The sequence below is a fragment of the Cydia splendana genome, chromosome 25, assembly GCF_910591565.1.
Source record: "Cydia splendana chromosome 25, ilCydSple1.2, whole genome shotgun sequence".
NCBI lineage: Eukaryota > Metazoa > Arthropoda > Insecta > Lepidoptera > Tortricidae > Cydia > Cydia splendana.
Window position 1 is genome coordinate 6,269,842 of NC_085984.1, and position 18,160 is coordinate 6,288,001.

An 18,160-nucleotide genomic window follows, 5' to 3' on the forward strand; every position below is an offset into this window, starting at 1 on the left:
CACAAATATTGTCTGAATATCTGCCGCTTTTCCCCACAACAGAATTCCATAAGACATAACACTATGGAAGTAACTAAAGTATACCAGCCTGGCCGTCTCTACGTTTGTTAGCTGTTTGATTCTCCTCACTGCATAGGCTGCTGAACTAAGTTTTCCGGCTAGAGTGCCTATATGTGCATGCCATTGCAGTTTGGAGTCTAGAGTGACTCCCAGGAAAACAGTTCGATCCTCAAATTCCAGCGTATCACCTTTTATTTTAATCTTGCTGTTATTTACCTGCTTGACGTTAGGTAGCGTAAACTTGATGCATTTGGTTTTCTTGGCGTTCAAAAGCAAATTGTTTGCCGTAAACCAGTTTACTATGGTAGAGCTATCTGCCTCTCTATCGATCGAATAAGCAAGAGTGATAGAGAGGCAGTAACCGAACTTTCGATTGTCGTGTTTCACGGTAGGCCATGTGATTGACCTAGTTGGCCTTCATTTGGTCCTAAATGCGTATAATCCGAGTTTACTCCATCCCAGGAGGTGTGGATAAATTTTGGAAGCCTTGGGAGATACATTTTACCTTGGATTGACAAAACCACTCGATGTAGAAGGAACCCACCATCGATGACAATATCACTACCAGCAAGGTTGTTGTGGGATTTTCGGATTTTAACACGATTATTACCAAAAAAAAGATTTACAAAGTGGCTGCCATTTTTTACAATCTTTGACTACGAATTCATATTAAGGTACCTTTCCGATCCTCAAATGTCAATTTTTATTAGAGATGCCACGAATATTCGGCAACTATTCGGTATTCGGCCTATTCGGCCACTTTGCCGAATATTCGGTATTCGGCCGAATGTTGCCTACTATTCGGCCGAATACCGAATATCTGTTACAACTACCTAAAAAGAAAAATTACACAAAAAAATAACCAAAAACTAGATATATTTAATATTTAAAAGTATTCTCGGAAAGTAGTTAAATGCGAAGGCGCGTTTTTGAGCATTTTTTTATTACAAAATATTAAGTTTTTATCGTGGGTCTGATTTGATTGACTCTAACTACATTCATTAATTCTGTTCAACATAAAAATATATCTTAGCAAACGTTGTGCTTTGTTGGCGAACAGTTTTCATAATAATTGTGACTCAAAATGTTCGCACGTCATGCCGAATATTGGGTATTCGGCCGAGAGTGGGGCCGAATATTCGGTATTCGGCCATATTCACTATTCGGGGCATCTCTAATTTTTATCATGATTAAAGCAAAATTTCCGTCGGACGTACCGTTTATGAACTACAAGCAAAAAACTGAAAAAGAGCAAAAAATGTTCCGCAACTCGGATTACACTAATTTAGAACCAAATGAAGGTATCAAGACAATTTCCAACCTGCTGGGAATTAATTCCTGGAAAAATCTAATTTGACTGGCCTATATTCTATTCTACTTCAGTTAGGCCTCATTCGCACTAGCGCTTTTACAACGCGCGTTAAAAAAGCGTTTGAATGACACAAATGGATACAGTCATTCACAAGATGGCGGTGGCGCTTTATATCAAGCGTTGTTGGATTTTCGACTTTAAGTGCTGGTCGTTAAATCGAATTTAGCGTGTAGACGGATTCAAGCTGTCCTGTTCTTACCGATACGATCAGAACACTAAGAAACAAAACAAATAAGTAAAAATATTTTTTTATTTACATTTTTTACACATTTTCTATAAAACCAAATGCTTTGCTATTTACATTTTTACATCAAAATATGGCAGTGTATTTTCAGTACAATTAAAAAAAAAAACAATCCGAACTGGCTGGTAAGAAAATTAAAAAGTCAATTTAAGAAAAAGTTGACAGTTGCGTTCAGGAATGTTTAAGTTTATCTATGGTCCGGTTTGGCGCCAAACGTCACAGTAGAATCACCAACAGTAGGGGTAGTTGGGGCAGAGGGCCGGGTTGAAGCTGGCGGGGTAACGGGCACCTCCTTGCCTGAAAGGACACATAAAAAATCAATTAACCTTTCATAATATGTGTAGTGGTTAAAAATAGTGGGTCCAAACTTCGAGTGTGCTGTAAGTTTGTATTTATAGAGCAGAAAAATCGTTCTAAAAAAATGCAAGAAGGTGACTTAAAAAATCGCCTTTCTTTGAACATACCTTTTAAGATATTAGACTGAAAAATGTAGACACGAAAGGTGGATGGGGATAGAGATATAGAGATATACTTACTCAGCAACTGGCGCGGCAGGAGCCACAGGGGCGGCAGCGTAGGGGTAGCTCCACTGGGGGATGGGCATGCCGTCCGGGGTGTGCCTGGCTAGCGCGTCAGGGGCACAGTAGGGGTAGTTGGGGCAGACTGCTGGGTGGACGCCGGCCGGGTACTCCCTCGCCTGCGCGAGGGCTGCCGCGACGACGGCGCAGATGATAATCTGGAATGAAATCAGTTTGTGAACATGTGTCACAATGTAGGTTAATAATCCATTAAGATACAAGTGAGAGAAGTAGTAAGTTCACGAGTGGCGATAAATTTAAACACGACCGAAGGGACTGTTTTAAATCGACACGAGTTGCGAATTACCTTTTCGCATGTGTATTGTACCACGTTTTACAGTACATATGGCCCTTTAAATTTTTGAGTTAGGCACGTATTGTGCTAATTGCCGCAATAGGGCGGTAAAGTAGCTCCATATGTATGTACTGTAAAGAATTGTAACATACCCCGGTTTGACAGGTGCAATTTGGTTTGACGTTTAAAATGTGCGAAGACAAGTGAAACTTACTAGAGTCGGACCAAAAAAAGTCTGCAGCGGATTTAATAGCCCACACAGTGCAAGTGTTATTTATACGTCATAATTTCATAGAAGTTTGACGTTTAAAATAACACTTGCACTGCGTGGGCTATCAAATCCGCTGCAGACTATTCTTGGTCTGACTCTATAGGTAAGTCTATGTTTATAAAATTATGACTTTATGACGTAAGACAGTACCGTTGTGTAATTTCTAAGTATTATATTAAAAATAAGCTTTAAAATGAACTGGAATGGGAAAATGCATATTTTTGAGTTTTTGAAGTGAAAACTTCTTTAGCGGCGCTGAGCACTTTTTGTGATGGGGAAAAAATCTCGCGAGAGCGTAAGACGTAAGACGTGACGTTACGTGTGACGGACACTGTTACAATGTCATTGAGTTTTTCTTTTTTGATTTAAATGCCATCTAGTGAGTTTCCCTCAAATTGGTACCTACTAATATAACTCTAGTACTCACAGTGATGTGCTTAGGGGTTTCAAGTAATGCGACGAAATAACGCTAGATGGCGTTAACTTCAATTATACATAGTGCTGCAGACATTTTGCACTAGATGGCGCTGTTATTAATTTTTGAGTTACAATATCATAGAGTTTTCACTTCTGCCGGCACTCCCGGAGTGCAACCCGTTGTTTTTTATTAGGCTTTCCGAGTAAAGTTCGGTCTCCCAGATATTGTATAAATAATAAATATATATACATACATACAAGAATTGCTCGTTTAAAAGTATAAGATTATTTAAAGCCTGACCAGGAATATATGATCACGCGCCATCTTGCGGATATTCACTGGAACTATTTTTTTTAAACTATACTGAACTGTCATACATGAGAATAACAGCGCCCTCTTGACAATGATCATAATATTAGGTACAGTCGCCATCAGATATATCGGAGCGGCCAAGGTGCTCACAAATATCGGAACACGCCTCTATTGTCAGGGCGTTAGAGCGCGTGTTCAGATATTGTGAACACCTTGGCCGCTCCGATATATCTGATGGCGACTGTACAGGCCAGGCTTTACATCAAGGATGAATCACATTTGTTATTATAATTTAAAACTCCTGGCTGTCGATATCAATAACACTTGAGTCGATGTTTAATTAATCACTAGCACTGGTATGTTTTGCCCCCGGAATACCGGGCTATGTTTATTAACAACTTTCTTTGTGTGTACAATCACGCTCTTATTTGTAGAGCCATAAGAGCGTGTCACATATTTTTGCGGCCTTCGAAGAGTAACATATTATTGCAGGTGACTGTACAGTCACCACACGGGATTGTCATGCCATTTAAGGTTCTTGCTAAATTGGAAATTCTATAGCGTAAGTATTGAACAACCAACTTAGCTAGGAGCCTAAATGGCGCAACAATCGCGGAGCGTGATGGTACATAAACATAGCCATAGTACTAGAGTAGACATTCACCCTGCATCTGCCTATGTTTGATGTGCTATGCCTAGTGCTTTAAAATAGAGAAGTGCAGAAAAATACAGAAAGAGAAGATTTACAACGGAAGTTCCAATAGGTATATCATTAATGTAAATTTTATATGAAATAATAACTTTCATAATAAATACTCTCTCACTCTCAAGTTAGCTAAAACTACAGACCACCTCAACTACTAGACGGAGCACATAAGTCAATCGAGGTCACCACACATATGCTCTCCCGTACAAATTTAGTATGGCAGAGCGACCGCTTATTTCAGCTCCGCCCACAATTAGGACCACTACTCGAGTATTTCAAAAATATTTATAATTATTAAGCTTTAAGCGTGTTCTTGGGTTGTTAAAGTATAAAATTGCGTAGAATACAACTCTATTATGCTGCTGGATTTGTAGCAATTTACAAGTAAAATTGTACATATATGTGGTGACCTCGTGCTCTTTGTAAACACTTCATAATGCGGTGTTTGAGCAAACCGGACTCTATTCATCCTTCGGCAAGTCAAAATAATTAAAACAATGTAATCCTACGAAACACTTTTTTACGCAGCTCCATACCCACTTGCAATGTAACCCATTAAGGATTTCAGCGATTACCATATTGCGCGCGATAAATGGTGCATGAGCTCTTGGGCAACGCCATTTGGACAATCGGTGTGTCAGTTCCAAACGAAATGATATGTGTCAATCATTGATGACTAGCGCCCGACCTAGCGTGTCATCCTTTAAGGGCCCATCAACGTGCACTCTGGCGCCACTGCTAAATAATCGTGATTATTTAAATTTAACGAAACAAATTAAAAAGAGGGGGCCGCTACGTACTGTATTTTGTATTTAAGTTTACCTACTAGTTTTTATGTTGCTGGATTCGTCAATCTATGCGTCCAAAGTTAAAACGGCCGTTTTTGTTTTGAGTACATAGATCGACGAATCCAGCAACATAAAAACTAGTCTGATGTAATCAAAAGGTACTTAAATACAAAATATAAACGTAGCGCCCCGCTTTTTTGAATATCTTTCGTTAAAAACAAATACAGAGAGGCCCAAACCAAACGTAAGCCCCAACGCAATCGCAGACAGGATGATAAGGATGTCTAGAGCGCCAAACCACAAATGCCACACCAGGAACATACGTAAAGAACTCTCTACACTCAAATCTAGTGCTGCACCCAACGCCACATACAGTAGACCCTTTACGGTAGATGAGGTCACAAAAGCTTTGAGCCACATCTCAACGAACAAAGCTTGTGGAGAGGATGGTATATTTCCTGAATTCCTTATTCATAGTGGACCAAAGACCCGCGCGTGGATGGCAAACTTTTACACTTCCATAATGGATTCCGGGAAAATGCCTACATCATTAAAACGGGCTAGGGTAATCGCTATCCTCAAACCTGGAAAGTCTGACGACAAAGCAGAGAGCTATAGACCAATCGCTCTCTTAAGCGTTGTATACAAATTACTGGAAAGACTAGTCCACAATCGCATTCATGACGCCGTAAACGCAATCATCCCCCAGGAACAGGCCGGCTTTAGACCTAACCGTAGCTGCTGTGATCAGGTGCTCGCTCTCACAACACATGTCGAAAACGGGTTTAATAAGAACCTTAAATCATCTGCGGTTTTTATCGACTTGACTGCTGCATACGATACAGTTTGGCGCCAGGGATTGTTATATAAACTGTTGAAAATAATCCCGTGCATGAAAATCTACAGGCTTATTGAAAACACCCTTACTAATAGGCCGATACAGGTTTTCCTGGGTGACGAAACCAGCAGCGTCAGAACACTAAACAATGGGCTCCCGCAGGGTTCTGTCCTAGCCCCTCTCCTGTTCAATATCTACGTGCATGACCTTCCCGATACTGTGTCACGTAAATTCGGATACGCCGACGACCTGGCTATGATTACCCAACACCACAAAATGGATTCCACTGAACCAATCCTACAAAGAGACCTGGAAGCCCTCGACGACTTTTTCACCCGGTGGCGCCTCTGTCCTAACCCAAGTAAGACGGAAGTCTGCTGCTTCCACCTTAACAATAAGCTTGCAGAAAGAACACTGACAGTCAAGTTTAAAGGCACAATACTTAAACATAACCCGCACCCCAAGTACCTTGGAGTTACCCTGGACAGAAGTCTTACTTACAAGTGTCACCTACAAAAAGTATCGGCTAAACTGCAGACCAGGAATAGTCTAGTGCAAAAATTAACAGGAACAACTTGGGGAGCCTCTGCCTCCTGTCTCCGAACCACAGCGCTGGCCCTGGTTTACTCGACGGCTGAGTACTGTGCCCCAGTCTGGATAAATAGTGTTCATACCTCAGCCATCGACACGCAGCTAAACCAGACTCTCCGTCTAATAACGGGATGCCTTAAGCCAACACCCACCCACTGGCTTCCAGCTCTTAGCCACATAGCCCCTGCGCACCTGCGAAGAGAAAAATGCCTCCAACGCGAATTATCAAAAGCGCACTGCAGTCCTAGCCTACCAATCCACCAAGACCTCGAGGGCTTCGGAAGTAAACGCCTTAAATCCCGAAACCCCCCTGCATTACTGATGGGAAATTCCCTGACCACCCGGACCCTGGAGGAGGCATGGACCACAGAATGGGAAGCCCTCAGAGACCAAGCCAACCCCTTCTCTACTTTACCCCTGCGTGTACCCCCAGTAGGCTTCAAGGAACCCCGCCGGGTGTGGTCCGCCCTTAACCGCCTAAGAACAGGAGTTGGCAACTGCGGCCACCACTGGTATAAATGGGGCTGGAGCTCCTCTCCTGCCTGTAACTGCGGGCACCCAGATCAGACCATCAACCACATCATTCTGGAATGCCCCCTTACTAGATACACAGGCCAAGTAGACGATTTTAAGACCCTGTCAGATGAAGCAGTTGCGTACCTGGGAAGGGCGAAATTTTAACAAAACCTTTGACATTGTAATCCAGTGACATGTACATATGCCATACGATAAATAATAAATAGTGGGTGCAAGGTTTATTGTGATATTGTCAGGTCTGTTATGCTAATGGAATAATCAAGCGCATCGCTTAAGGCAAACAAAACTATTTACATTTGACCTCTTATTACCCATATTGTCCTTTATTTATCTTTGGTTTATAATCTAAATATATAAACGTGAAAGACCTGACTGACTGACTGACTTAAATCAACGCACAGCCCAAACCGCTGGGACTAGAAAGTCCAAATTTGGCAACTAGATTCCTTATAAGGTCTAGGTGTCCACTAAGAAAGGATTTTTCAATATTCATCCCCTAAAGGAGTGAAATGGGGGTCCAAAGTTTGTATGGGGAAACAAGATTAGTTAGACTATTTTATTCCAAATTTCACAGGAGTATTCCTAAAGATAAATAAGTAAACACGTGTTTCAGGTTTTTTGAAAATTGAACCCCTAAGAGGGGGAAAAGTCCCCAATAGGGTTGATATCTCAAAATATCAATATGGGTATCGTTTTCATGGTATTTTGAGACGCTAATAACAAAAATGGCATCAAAATTAAAATTAACGTAGCCGAAGTGAACAATCATCCCCTGGTGGGGGTGCAATGGGGTAGAAATTTCAAAATATCAATATGGGTATCATTTCCATGGTTTTGTGGAATTCGTTAGACTATTTTATTCCAAATTTCACAGGAGTATTCCTAAAGATAAATGAGTAAACACGTATTTCAGGTTTTTTGAAAATTGAACCCCTAAGAGGGGGAAAAGTCCCCAATAGGGTTGATATCTCAAAATATCAATATGGGTATCGTTTTCATTGTATTTTGAGACGCTAATAACAAAAATGGCATCAAAATTAAAATTAACGTAGCCGATGTGAACAATCATCCCCTGGTGGGGGTGCAATGGGGTTGAAATTTCAAAATATAAATATGGGTATCATTTCCATGGTTTTGTGGGACGCTAATTACAAAAATTACAAAAATGGGATCAAAATTAAAATATAACGTAGCCGACGTGAACTATGGCCGCTGGTAGGATGCTAATTACGAAGATAGCCTAGACGGTTGTAACATACACGCTGATTTACAGCCACACGTGATCCAGACTTTTGAGAATGCAATCCCTTAAAGTAAATTTTTTGAGCTACAAAATTATAAGATTACAAATACCTTCTCTTAAATATATAATCTAAATATATAAACGTGAAAGACCTGACTGACTGACTGACTGACTGACTGACTTAAATCAACGCACAGCTCAACCGCTGGGACTAGAAAGTCCAAATTTGGCAACTAGATTCCTTATAAGGTCTAGGTGACCACTAAGAAAGGATTTTTCAATATTCATCCCCTAAAGGAGTGAAATGGGGGTCCAAAGTTTGTATGGGAAAACAAGATAAGTTAGACAATTTTATTCCAAATTTCACAGGAGTATTCCTAAAGATAAATAAGTAAACACGTGTTTCAGGTTTTTTGAAAATTGAACCCCTAAGAGGGGGAAAAGTCCCCAATAGGGTTGATATCTCAAAATATCAATATGGGTATCGTTTTCATAGTATTTTGAGCCGCTAATAACAAAAATGGCATCAAAATTAAAATTAACGTAGCCGAAGTGAACAATCATCCCCCTGGTGGGGGTGCAATGGGGTTGAAATTTCAAAATATATCAATATGGGTATCATTTCCATGGTTTTGTGGGACGCTAATTACAAAAATGGGATCAAAATTAAAATATAACGTAGCCGACGTGAACTATGGCCCCTGGTGAAGAATGCTAATTACGAAGATAGCATAGACGGTTGTAACATACACGCTGATTTACAGCCACACGTGATCCAGACTTTTGAGAATTCAATCCCTTAAAGTAAATTTTTTGAGCTACAAAATTATAAGATTACAAATACCTTCTAATAATTGAACAGTACACAAACATCGTTTTTAAAATAATTATCATCTTAAACGGTTTGTTTACATTCAAAATACCTAAAACCATTAAAGTACATAGATTATTAAAAAAACTCTACTGCGCGTGCAAAGCCGCGGGCAAAAGCTAGTAATATATGAATATCAAAGTTAAATATAAAGCCATAGAGATGCAGTGCATAATTATTATCCTTCGTATTTTCACGGAAACGTACGAACGTGTCTTGCTATTTCAGACAGTCTCGGTACAAACTAGGCTCCATAATGTTTTTGCAACACCTACTTTTTCGATTATTTCTCTGTTTCCGCTACCCAAAGGTTGTCTGGAAGAGATGGCTCTTTAGCGATAAGACCGCCTGTTCTCTGCCTCTACATTTAGTCAATTGTTATTTTCTTTTGTATCTTTTTACTGAGGTGTGCCAATAAAGGGTGAATACCTACAAAAAGTACTGAGGTTGACTGAAGTAGCATGACAAATACGAAAGTTTCCGAGAAAATACGAAGGAAAACAATTATGCATTACATCTGTAAACATAAATAAAAAAACCTAATCTAGGGTGCCGCCAGCAGCGGAGCAAAGCCCAAGCTGCCGGCGGTCTGGGCCGCAGAGAGAGGAACCGGCGGACTATACGTGCTGTGTCCAAGAATTCCAAGATTACTGCCTTCTGCATCTGACCCTTGAGCTACCCTAGGAGAGTCTCTCAAAAGTAGTATTGGGTCAAACAGATCACTGTGTTATGTCTTTCCTGTAGACATTCACAAGAGTTAAGGGCTATAAAGGTTAATTTTCTTATTTAACCCTTATCCACGTGAAAAGGTCCTCCTTTTATTTAAAGAACTATGATAAAATCATTACTTACATGCCCACAAGCTGTTAACTATTGCCCACAGGAGAGAAAACTAGTGTGTTATCGCGAACAGTACATTTTTCTCTCCTGTGGGCAATAGTTAACAGCTTGTGGGCATGTAAGCAATGATTTTATCATGGTTCTCTAAATAAATGGAGGACCTTTTCACGTGGATAAGGGTTAAATAAGAAAATTAACCTTTATAGCCCTTAACTCTTGTGTATGTCTACAGGAAAGACATAACACAGTGATCTGTTTGACCCTATTACCAGTGGGGAGATACTCCTCCTTTCGGGCAAATTCAGCTCCGTTCGGCTGAGCATTGTTCCGAGCAATTATTAGGGTTGGCACAACTTGACATCCCTTTGCGTGCACGACCACAGATAAGATATAATCACTTGATTTTTGACAACCCTGAACAGCTGAAAGGGATAGTGTCATGCATTAGAAAGGGACAGCATGAATCATCCCTGAATCGCTGTCAAACTTCGGTTTTGTAGGAAGTGTCCTTTCTGTACGGCAGTACTAATATTTATTTTGTGGTATTACACACTCATATTGTTACGGAACTCAGGGTCAGAGTTAAACTGGTGATAACTAAATGCTTGGTATGCTATTGTGATAGCATGTAGGTGTGATGTGAATTATAATGAGCGTTACATCTTAATTATTAGTTGCGTGTTTTGATTGCTTTATTAATTGATGCACTTATTAATTTATTATCACTACACCTCATAAAACAAAGTCCTCCGCCGCGTCTGTCTGTTTGTGTGTTGGTTTGTTTGTATGTTCGAGATAAACTACTGAACGGATTTTCATGCGGTTTTGACCTATCAATAGAGTGATTCTTGAGGAAGGTTTAGGTTTATAATTTGTTAACCCGTGCGAAGCCGGGGCGGGTCGCTAGTTAGTTATATATTATAGGTATGTTGTAGTTTTTTTTTTCGTCAGATTTCGATAAAATTTCGTGGATAGATAAAGTTTACAATTCTGTACAATATTGGTAAGCGTAATTTTACTGATACACACATAAATAACAAAAGAAAAAACAATAAATACATAAAATAAATAATAATAACACAAAGAAATGAAAATGGCAAGCTGATGGACTTCTGCAGACGTATTATGGATGGCTTTATCCACGTGATAAAATATCCGTCACTTTTTAACACCGTGGGATAGAAAGTGACGGATACCGTTTTATCACGCTGTCACGTAGACAAAAACGACCATCATATCCGTGCTGTGATATACACGGTGTGGCCTGTAACACGAGCAAATAATTGAAACATAGATTGTACTCCTCAAACGGTGACACTTTTGTTCTACAACTTTTAAAAAGTATGAAGTATTTAGACTCCCTATTTTTCATACAAAATAAATATTATCTTCAATGGACGCCATCGCCACGCCATATCATTGTGATTGACGTTGCTTGTCACGCCTTAAAAATAACAAAATTCGCAATACATTGCGTCTTAGAATAAACTTTAAAGTGTATTAAAAATCAAACCCCAAATGTTATTAGTAAAAGTCGCTGAACAAATGTTGGTCAGTATGAGGAGTACAGCCTACAGTTTAATTTTTGGCTCATGTTACAGGCCACACCCGGTATATAAGACCTACACAGCTTTGACAGTAAAAAAATCTTATCTTAAATAGTGGAATAGAACCCGAAACCTCCTGCTTCGTAGGCAGGGTCACTACCAACTAGGCTAAGCCATAAAAAATATATTGGAAAAAATTGATCAAAGGGTCGAATCAATGGGGTTGGCAACTGTCAAAGGTTTGCACAGGTGGCACCATCATAGCTTGCCCCTTTTTCTATGAGATTTGGCTTAAAGTGCTGGCATCCAGGGCATAAAATTCCATAAAAAAAAACAAAAGTTTTACACAATTCTAGGGATTGACAGGGCAAGCTATGCTGGCGCCATCTGCTGAATACTTCGACCGGCCAACCCCATTCTATGTGGTTCTAGAATTTAGATTATAGGTTATAAATATAGTACAGGGTCAGTACCAACTAGGCTAACCTCTAGCCACCCAGAGACCTATAAAAAGGCCTCCTGTTCCATTCTAATTTGAACTTTGTGTTGACAAAATAAAATTTCATTTTGCTTGGCAAGGTTTGACGTATGCCGTATGGCGGGTAGAAGCTAAGCCATAAAAAATATACGGGGAATTTTTTTTTCTTAGGGATGAATCGAGTCTATGTCAGGTTATAGATTATAGGTTATAAATATAGTACTCACAAGTTTGGCGGACATGGTGCTATCCTCTCGACGGTACTCGTGAGACTGATAGCGCGTCCACCGGCGCCCGCGCATTTATACGCTCCCGCGCATGCGGAAATAAGTCAGCGTGGAACGTTAACCTACTGGAATAAGGGCTGAGAATGAGATGTTTGTAGATATTTTATTTTATGTAAGTACCGATATTTTATTCTATCCGTAAAATCAGGTAACTATAGTCCTTACAACTATGGTCCAGGTTTTAACGTTAATGTCATCTATTGGGCATTAGCATGTCGAGCACTAGTACGTTTATCTTAATTCTTATGATTTGTACTCCTTACATTTATTTAGGAGCTTAGACACACTAATGCTCTTAATAAGCAAATAATAAGGCCTAATAAGCCCGTAAGGCCTTTACCCTCTGGGTTGGAAGGTCAGATGGCAGTCGCTTTCGTAAAAACTAGGGCCTACTTCAAATCATGGGATTAGTTGTCAAGCGGACCCCAAGCTCCCATGAGCCGTGGCAAAATGCCGGGATAACGCGAGGAAGAAGAAGGTGTGTTGGGGGTCTGACGCCATAGCGTTTATTAGGGAGGTGGGCCATATGACTAGTGGGAGGACCTCTGATGCTCGCGCGGGTTCGTACCTGGTGTTGTGTTAAGACGAAACAGGAGCTGAGTTTTAAATATTTTAGGTAAATATACCCGTCTCGCTAACGGAAGCGGCACCTAAAAGTAGTGCGATAAGGACAAGGCGAAAAATCCTGCGTAAAAATCTCAAAAATCGAGGTTTCGTACTCCTCTGTTTCCTCCTCCAAAACTTAACCCATCGTAACCAAATTTGGAAATCTAAATGATTATGAAATTATCTGTGTCGGACCGTTTTGCTTTTTTGGCTAATTGATATCAGTTTTGAATACCACGCCTCTCATTGCGGCATAGTCAATTAGGCCATTTTGGCCATTTTTGAAGGGCTCTAGCGCCTTAAAAAACAAAAATATCAAAAAAAGCAAAACGGTCCGACACAGATATTGACAATACTAATCTGTGTTGAAAAAATCATTGCTCTAGCTTCAAAAACCACGGAGGAAAACGAGGAGTACGTTTGTATGGAGAAATGACCACTCCCGTTGGCTCTTAAGGTTGGCCATCGCTATCCAACGTGGTAACGCGGCAACTGTGATGCACCTTTGCGCCCGGTAGGTACACACCGCTCGCGGAGGTTTTTTTGAATAAGTATAATATTTTATTCAGTTTACGTTATATGAAATGTAGTTTTAGTGGTTTTAGATTGCCATGAATAAATGAAATTATTCCTATTAAGGTAAATTATTCCTAGTAAGGTGCTCGACGCGGTCCCAGTACATGCCATCTTGAAACTTAAGTCATTGTCAATAGAGGTGACAGCAAGGTGTCATCTATTGGACATTAGCATGTTGAGCTCTAGTACGTTTACCTTATTCTTATTTTTCCTGTAGGTAGTATTTGTTTTAACACTATTAAGATCCTGACACAGCGGCTACAAGATTATTGCCGAGATAAAATGTATTAATATGAAAGAAGCGTTAATAATTGGTCACGCAACATTGCGTGCTCTGTCTACATCTTCCGGAAATATGGAGTTTGGGATCTCAATTTGCGAATGTTCTATGCACGTAGAGATAATTTTATATAATAATTCAGTCATGGATATAAAATTTGCATTCAGACAAATATCACTTCTGTGGACAATGCATTCAAAGTTAACGACACATAAAGGATGCCTCACGTTAGACCGGGCCGTGTCCGGGCCGGCGCTACCGGCGCATCGTTTTCTATGGAAAGCATCACGTGATCGCCTGTCATGTCATAGAAAAGTAAGCTCCGCAAGCTCCGGCCCGGACACGGCGCGGTCTAACGTGAGTTATCCTTAAGTCATTTTATTCTTGAGTCTCAACTCGGCCTCGGCCACCGAGGGTTCCGTACTTTTTAGTTATTTGTTGTTATAGCGGCAACAGAAATTCATCATCTGTGAAAATTTCAACTCTCTAGCTATCACAGTTCATGAGAAACAGCCTGGTGACAGACAGACAGACGTACAGTGGAGTATTAGTAATAGGGTTTCGTTTTTACCCTTTGGGTTCCTGCCTGCTCTAATACGGGATTAGGTCGCAAAGCGGACCTCAGTCCTATTAGCTAGCCGACAAGAACAAAGATAGGAAATTAAGTAAAGATATCTAAGTTTTTTTTTTCAGCGAGAAGATAATTGAAATAGGTATACAAATAAATCAAAACTATCGCAATGTCTAGGTATCTCTTTAGAGACTTTAGATAGGCTTTAGTACGTACGTAAGTTTAGGTAGGTGTTAATCCTGCCGATAATCCCACTTAGGCATATCTTAATAAAAATGTATATAACTTGACAATGCGTTTTGTGTAGGTGAACTCATTTGAATCCCCATTTTAGGAACATGACATTTTCAAGTAGAGCCAATCATTTAGGTTTTATATTATTATATTACTAGCGACCCGCCCCGGCTTCGCACGGGTTAACAAATCATACACTTAAACCTTCGTCAAGCATCACTCTATTGATAGGTGAAAACCGCATGAAAATCCGTTCAGTAATTTTTGAGTTTATCGCGGACAAACATACAAACGCACAGACAGACGCGGCGGGGGACTTTGTTTTATAAGGTGTAGTGACGATAAAAGCGGCCAAGTGCGAGTCGGACTCGCCCATGAAGGGTTCCGTAGCAGCAAGTAACATAATAAAATTGCGGTTTACGATTTATGACGTATTAAAAAAAAACTACTTACTAGATCTCGTTCAAACCAATTTTCGGTGGAAGTTCAAACCAATTTGCATGGTAATGTACATCATATATTTTTTTTAGTTTTATCATTCTCTTATTTTAGAAGTTACAGGGGGAGGGGGACACACATTTTACCATTTTGGAAGTGTCTCTCACGCAAACTTTTCAGTTAAAAAAAAAATGATATTAGAAACCTATCATTTTTGAAGACCTATCTAGACCACACGTATGGGTTTGATGAAAAAAAATTTATTGAGTTTCAGTTCTAAGTATGGGGAACCCCCAAAATTTATTGTTTTTTTTTTCTATTTTTGTGTGAAAATCTTAATGCGGTTCACAGAATACATCTACTTACCAAGTTTCAACAGTATAGTTCTTATAGTTCCTGAAAAAAGTGGCTGTGACATACGGACGGACAGACAGACAGACAGACAGACAGAGAGACATGACGAATCCATAAGGGTTCCGTTTTTTGCCATTTGGCTACGGAACCCTAAAAAGCTACTTAACACTTTGAATGTAGCGGTTAAAGGGTTAATGCATGCCAATGCTCGTTTTTATCACCATAAAAACATATACAGTATGTATCAGAACGAAAGGCAAAGAAAGAGACCCATTAATGTTTAGGCCATACTGAGCAACTTTTACTATGGGACCAACCCCGAAAACGCGGAAAAAAATTGGATGTTTCATACATTTTGCTGGTCTAATGTTGAAATTTCCTATGGGAGAGTCAATTTTTGCGCGATTTTGGGGTTGGTCCCATAGTAAAAGTTGCTCAGTATGACCTAAACATTAATGGGTCTCTTTCTTTGCCTTTCGTTCTGATACATACTGTATATGAGTCTGACTTTTCTGACATGTGGGTGCTTCTGGTATTTTTATTTTTTAGGGTTCCGTACCCAAAGGGTAAAAATGGGACCCTATTACTAAGACTCCACTGTACGTCTGTCCGTCTGTCCGTCTGTCCGTCTGTCCGTCTGTCCGTCTGTCCGTCTGTTCGTCTGTCCGTCTGTTCGTCCATCTGTCTGTTACCAGACTGTATCTCATGAACCGTGATAGCTACACAGTTGAAATTTTCGCAGATGATGTATTTCTGTTGTCGCTATAACAACAAATACTAAAAACAGAATATAATATATATTTAAGTGGGGCTCCCATACAACAAACGTTATTTTCCCGTTTTTGCGTAATGGTACGGAAGCCTTCGTGCGCGAGTCCGACTCGCACTTGGCCGGTTTTTATTGTACCCACGTGCGTAGCTCGACAGTGCACAGCAGTGGGGTTCCGGCATAGTCGTAAAATTATGTACTTTTTCGCGGTGTAGCTCCCGGTCTATAATTAATTACTAAAGGATTTAATCAATTATTTCGTTAGTCTTGCAAGTTAAACTGTTTTGTTGCATTGGTATGCAAAAAATGGATATAGATTAGCTTAAATTAAGTATAGACTAATTAATCTAATTATTGTCTTAGGCAATTTAGTTTGGTGTGAGGTATGATGCACACTTACACAGTGGCGTAAGGTGTGAAAATATCGAGCACTAGAACCAACCAGCATTTTTCTTGCACCTATTACTACTTGTTCTGTTTGGCCCGAGGGTTAACTGGTAGAGAATGCCTTCTGACATTAAGTTCGCCTTTTGTACAATTTTTACCGTGCAATAAAGTTTAAATAAATAAATAAATAAACCAACGAACTAAAATAACTTTGGAACGACTAGAACTTAAAAAACCGGACAAGTGCGAGTCGGACTTGCCCACCGAGGGTTCCGTACTTTTTAGTATTTGTTGTTATAGGGGCAACTGAAATACATCATCTGTGAAAATTTCAACTGCCCAGCTATCACGGTTCATGAGATACAGCCTGGTGACAGACGGACGGACGGACGGACGGACAGCGGAGTCTTAGTAATAGGGTCCCGTTTTTACCCTTTGGGTACGGAACCCTAAAAATGACCCCGCAGGATTTGTGCCGCGAGCGATTTAATTGTACAGGATGTAGTGCATAATTATTTTCCATCGTATTTTCACGGTTTTTTCTATTTCAGTCAGTCTCGGTACAGAAGGTTGACTCAAGTAGCATGACAAATACGAATGTCAGTAGGTAAATGGGATTTTCGAGTTACCAAAACGTCCCGCTTGGCGCGCTGCTCAAAATGCCATACAAAAATAGACAACGCAAACGTGAACGCGCGTCGCACTATCGAATGTAATGTACACCCCTAGTGTTCTGGCTATCTTGTATCATGTTTGTCAAGGATATTAAATCGGTCGAAATAGGTATGTTATTCAATAATTCGACACGTGAAACCTAGCTTCAGGGTCTAGTTGGTAAGGAGGTTGTGGCTATATTTTCATGCACCTCAATTGTGTCGCTTAACTTCAAACTCGGGTAAATCCATTCAGCAAATACCTATTCTAAAAATCGCATAAACTGACAGATGTATTTACCCGAGTCTGAAGTTAAGCGACTCAATTCTTTAGAGATTGTATTGACACTGTTCTCATTTAGCCCCTTCTACTTGTAATCACGCATATAAAGGTCAACCGGGGTAAATGCGTCTCTTGGGGTAATTGCGTCTCTTGGGGTAATTGCGTCTCTTGGGGTAAATGCGTCTTGTGGTAAATGCGTCTTTTGAAGATATCTTCGAAACGCAACATATCACTACAACCAACTACAACTTATAAAACAAAGTCCGCCGCCGCGTCTGTCTGTTTGTTTGTTTGTATGTTCGCGATAAACTCAAAAACTACTGAACGAATTTTCATGTGGTTTTCACCTACCGATAGGGTGATTCTTGAGGAAGGTTTAGATACATAATTTGTTAACCCGTGCGAAGCCGGGGCAGGTCACTAGTTAAAACTATTATAGCCGTCGGCATTAAAAGTTCATTGGCCACACTTCGATCAGAGGGTTGCAATATTTCTAAAACGTTCCGTTTAGAAGAAATATTGTTTCTTAACAAACATCCCTCGCTGCGCATCCTCGCACATCGCTGGTGAAAACGAAGTCTTATATTATTTATTTTATTTTATTTAGATGGTGTCCGCTAGCTGGCGCGGGTGCAATTACACCTAATTTAATAACCAATTTTTTAAATACCTAGGTATTTTTCATGCACATATAGCCCATTCCATCTGTCCATTCTTCAGATAAACAAAATAA

The 18,160-nt window shown here is 40.0% G+C and overlaps 2 protein-coding genes across 3 annotated transcripts in view; one reads left to right on the forward strand and one right to left on the reverse strand.

Moving 5' to 3' along the window:
- Positions 1-18,160, forward strand: part of LOC134802776 (glucose-6-phosphatase 2) — a 227,751-nt gene that overhangs the window by 68,259 nt on the left and 141,332 nt on the right. The window lies entirely within an intron of this gene.
- On the reverse strand, positions 1,669-12,320 carry LOC134802841 (cuticle protein 1-like). Of its 2 annotated transcripts, none has more exons than XM_063775574.1 (3): positions 12,217-12,320; positions 2,213-2,412; positions 1,669-1,973 (listed from the first exon to the last, which is right to left on the reverse strand). In XM_063775574.1, exons 1-3 carry the CDS (start codon positions 12,289-12,291, stop codon positions 1,904-1,906), a joined length of 345 nt encoding a protein of 114 aa, XP_063631644.1. In that variant the 5' UTR covers positions 12,292-12,320; the 3' UTR covers positions 1,669-1,903. The 2 variants fall into 2 exon arrangements, with proteins under 2 accessions (XP_063631644.1, XP_063631645.1); XM_063775575.1 differs by having other exon boundaries at positions 2,213-2,426; positions 12,220-12,235.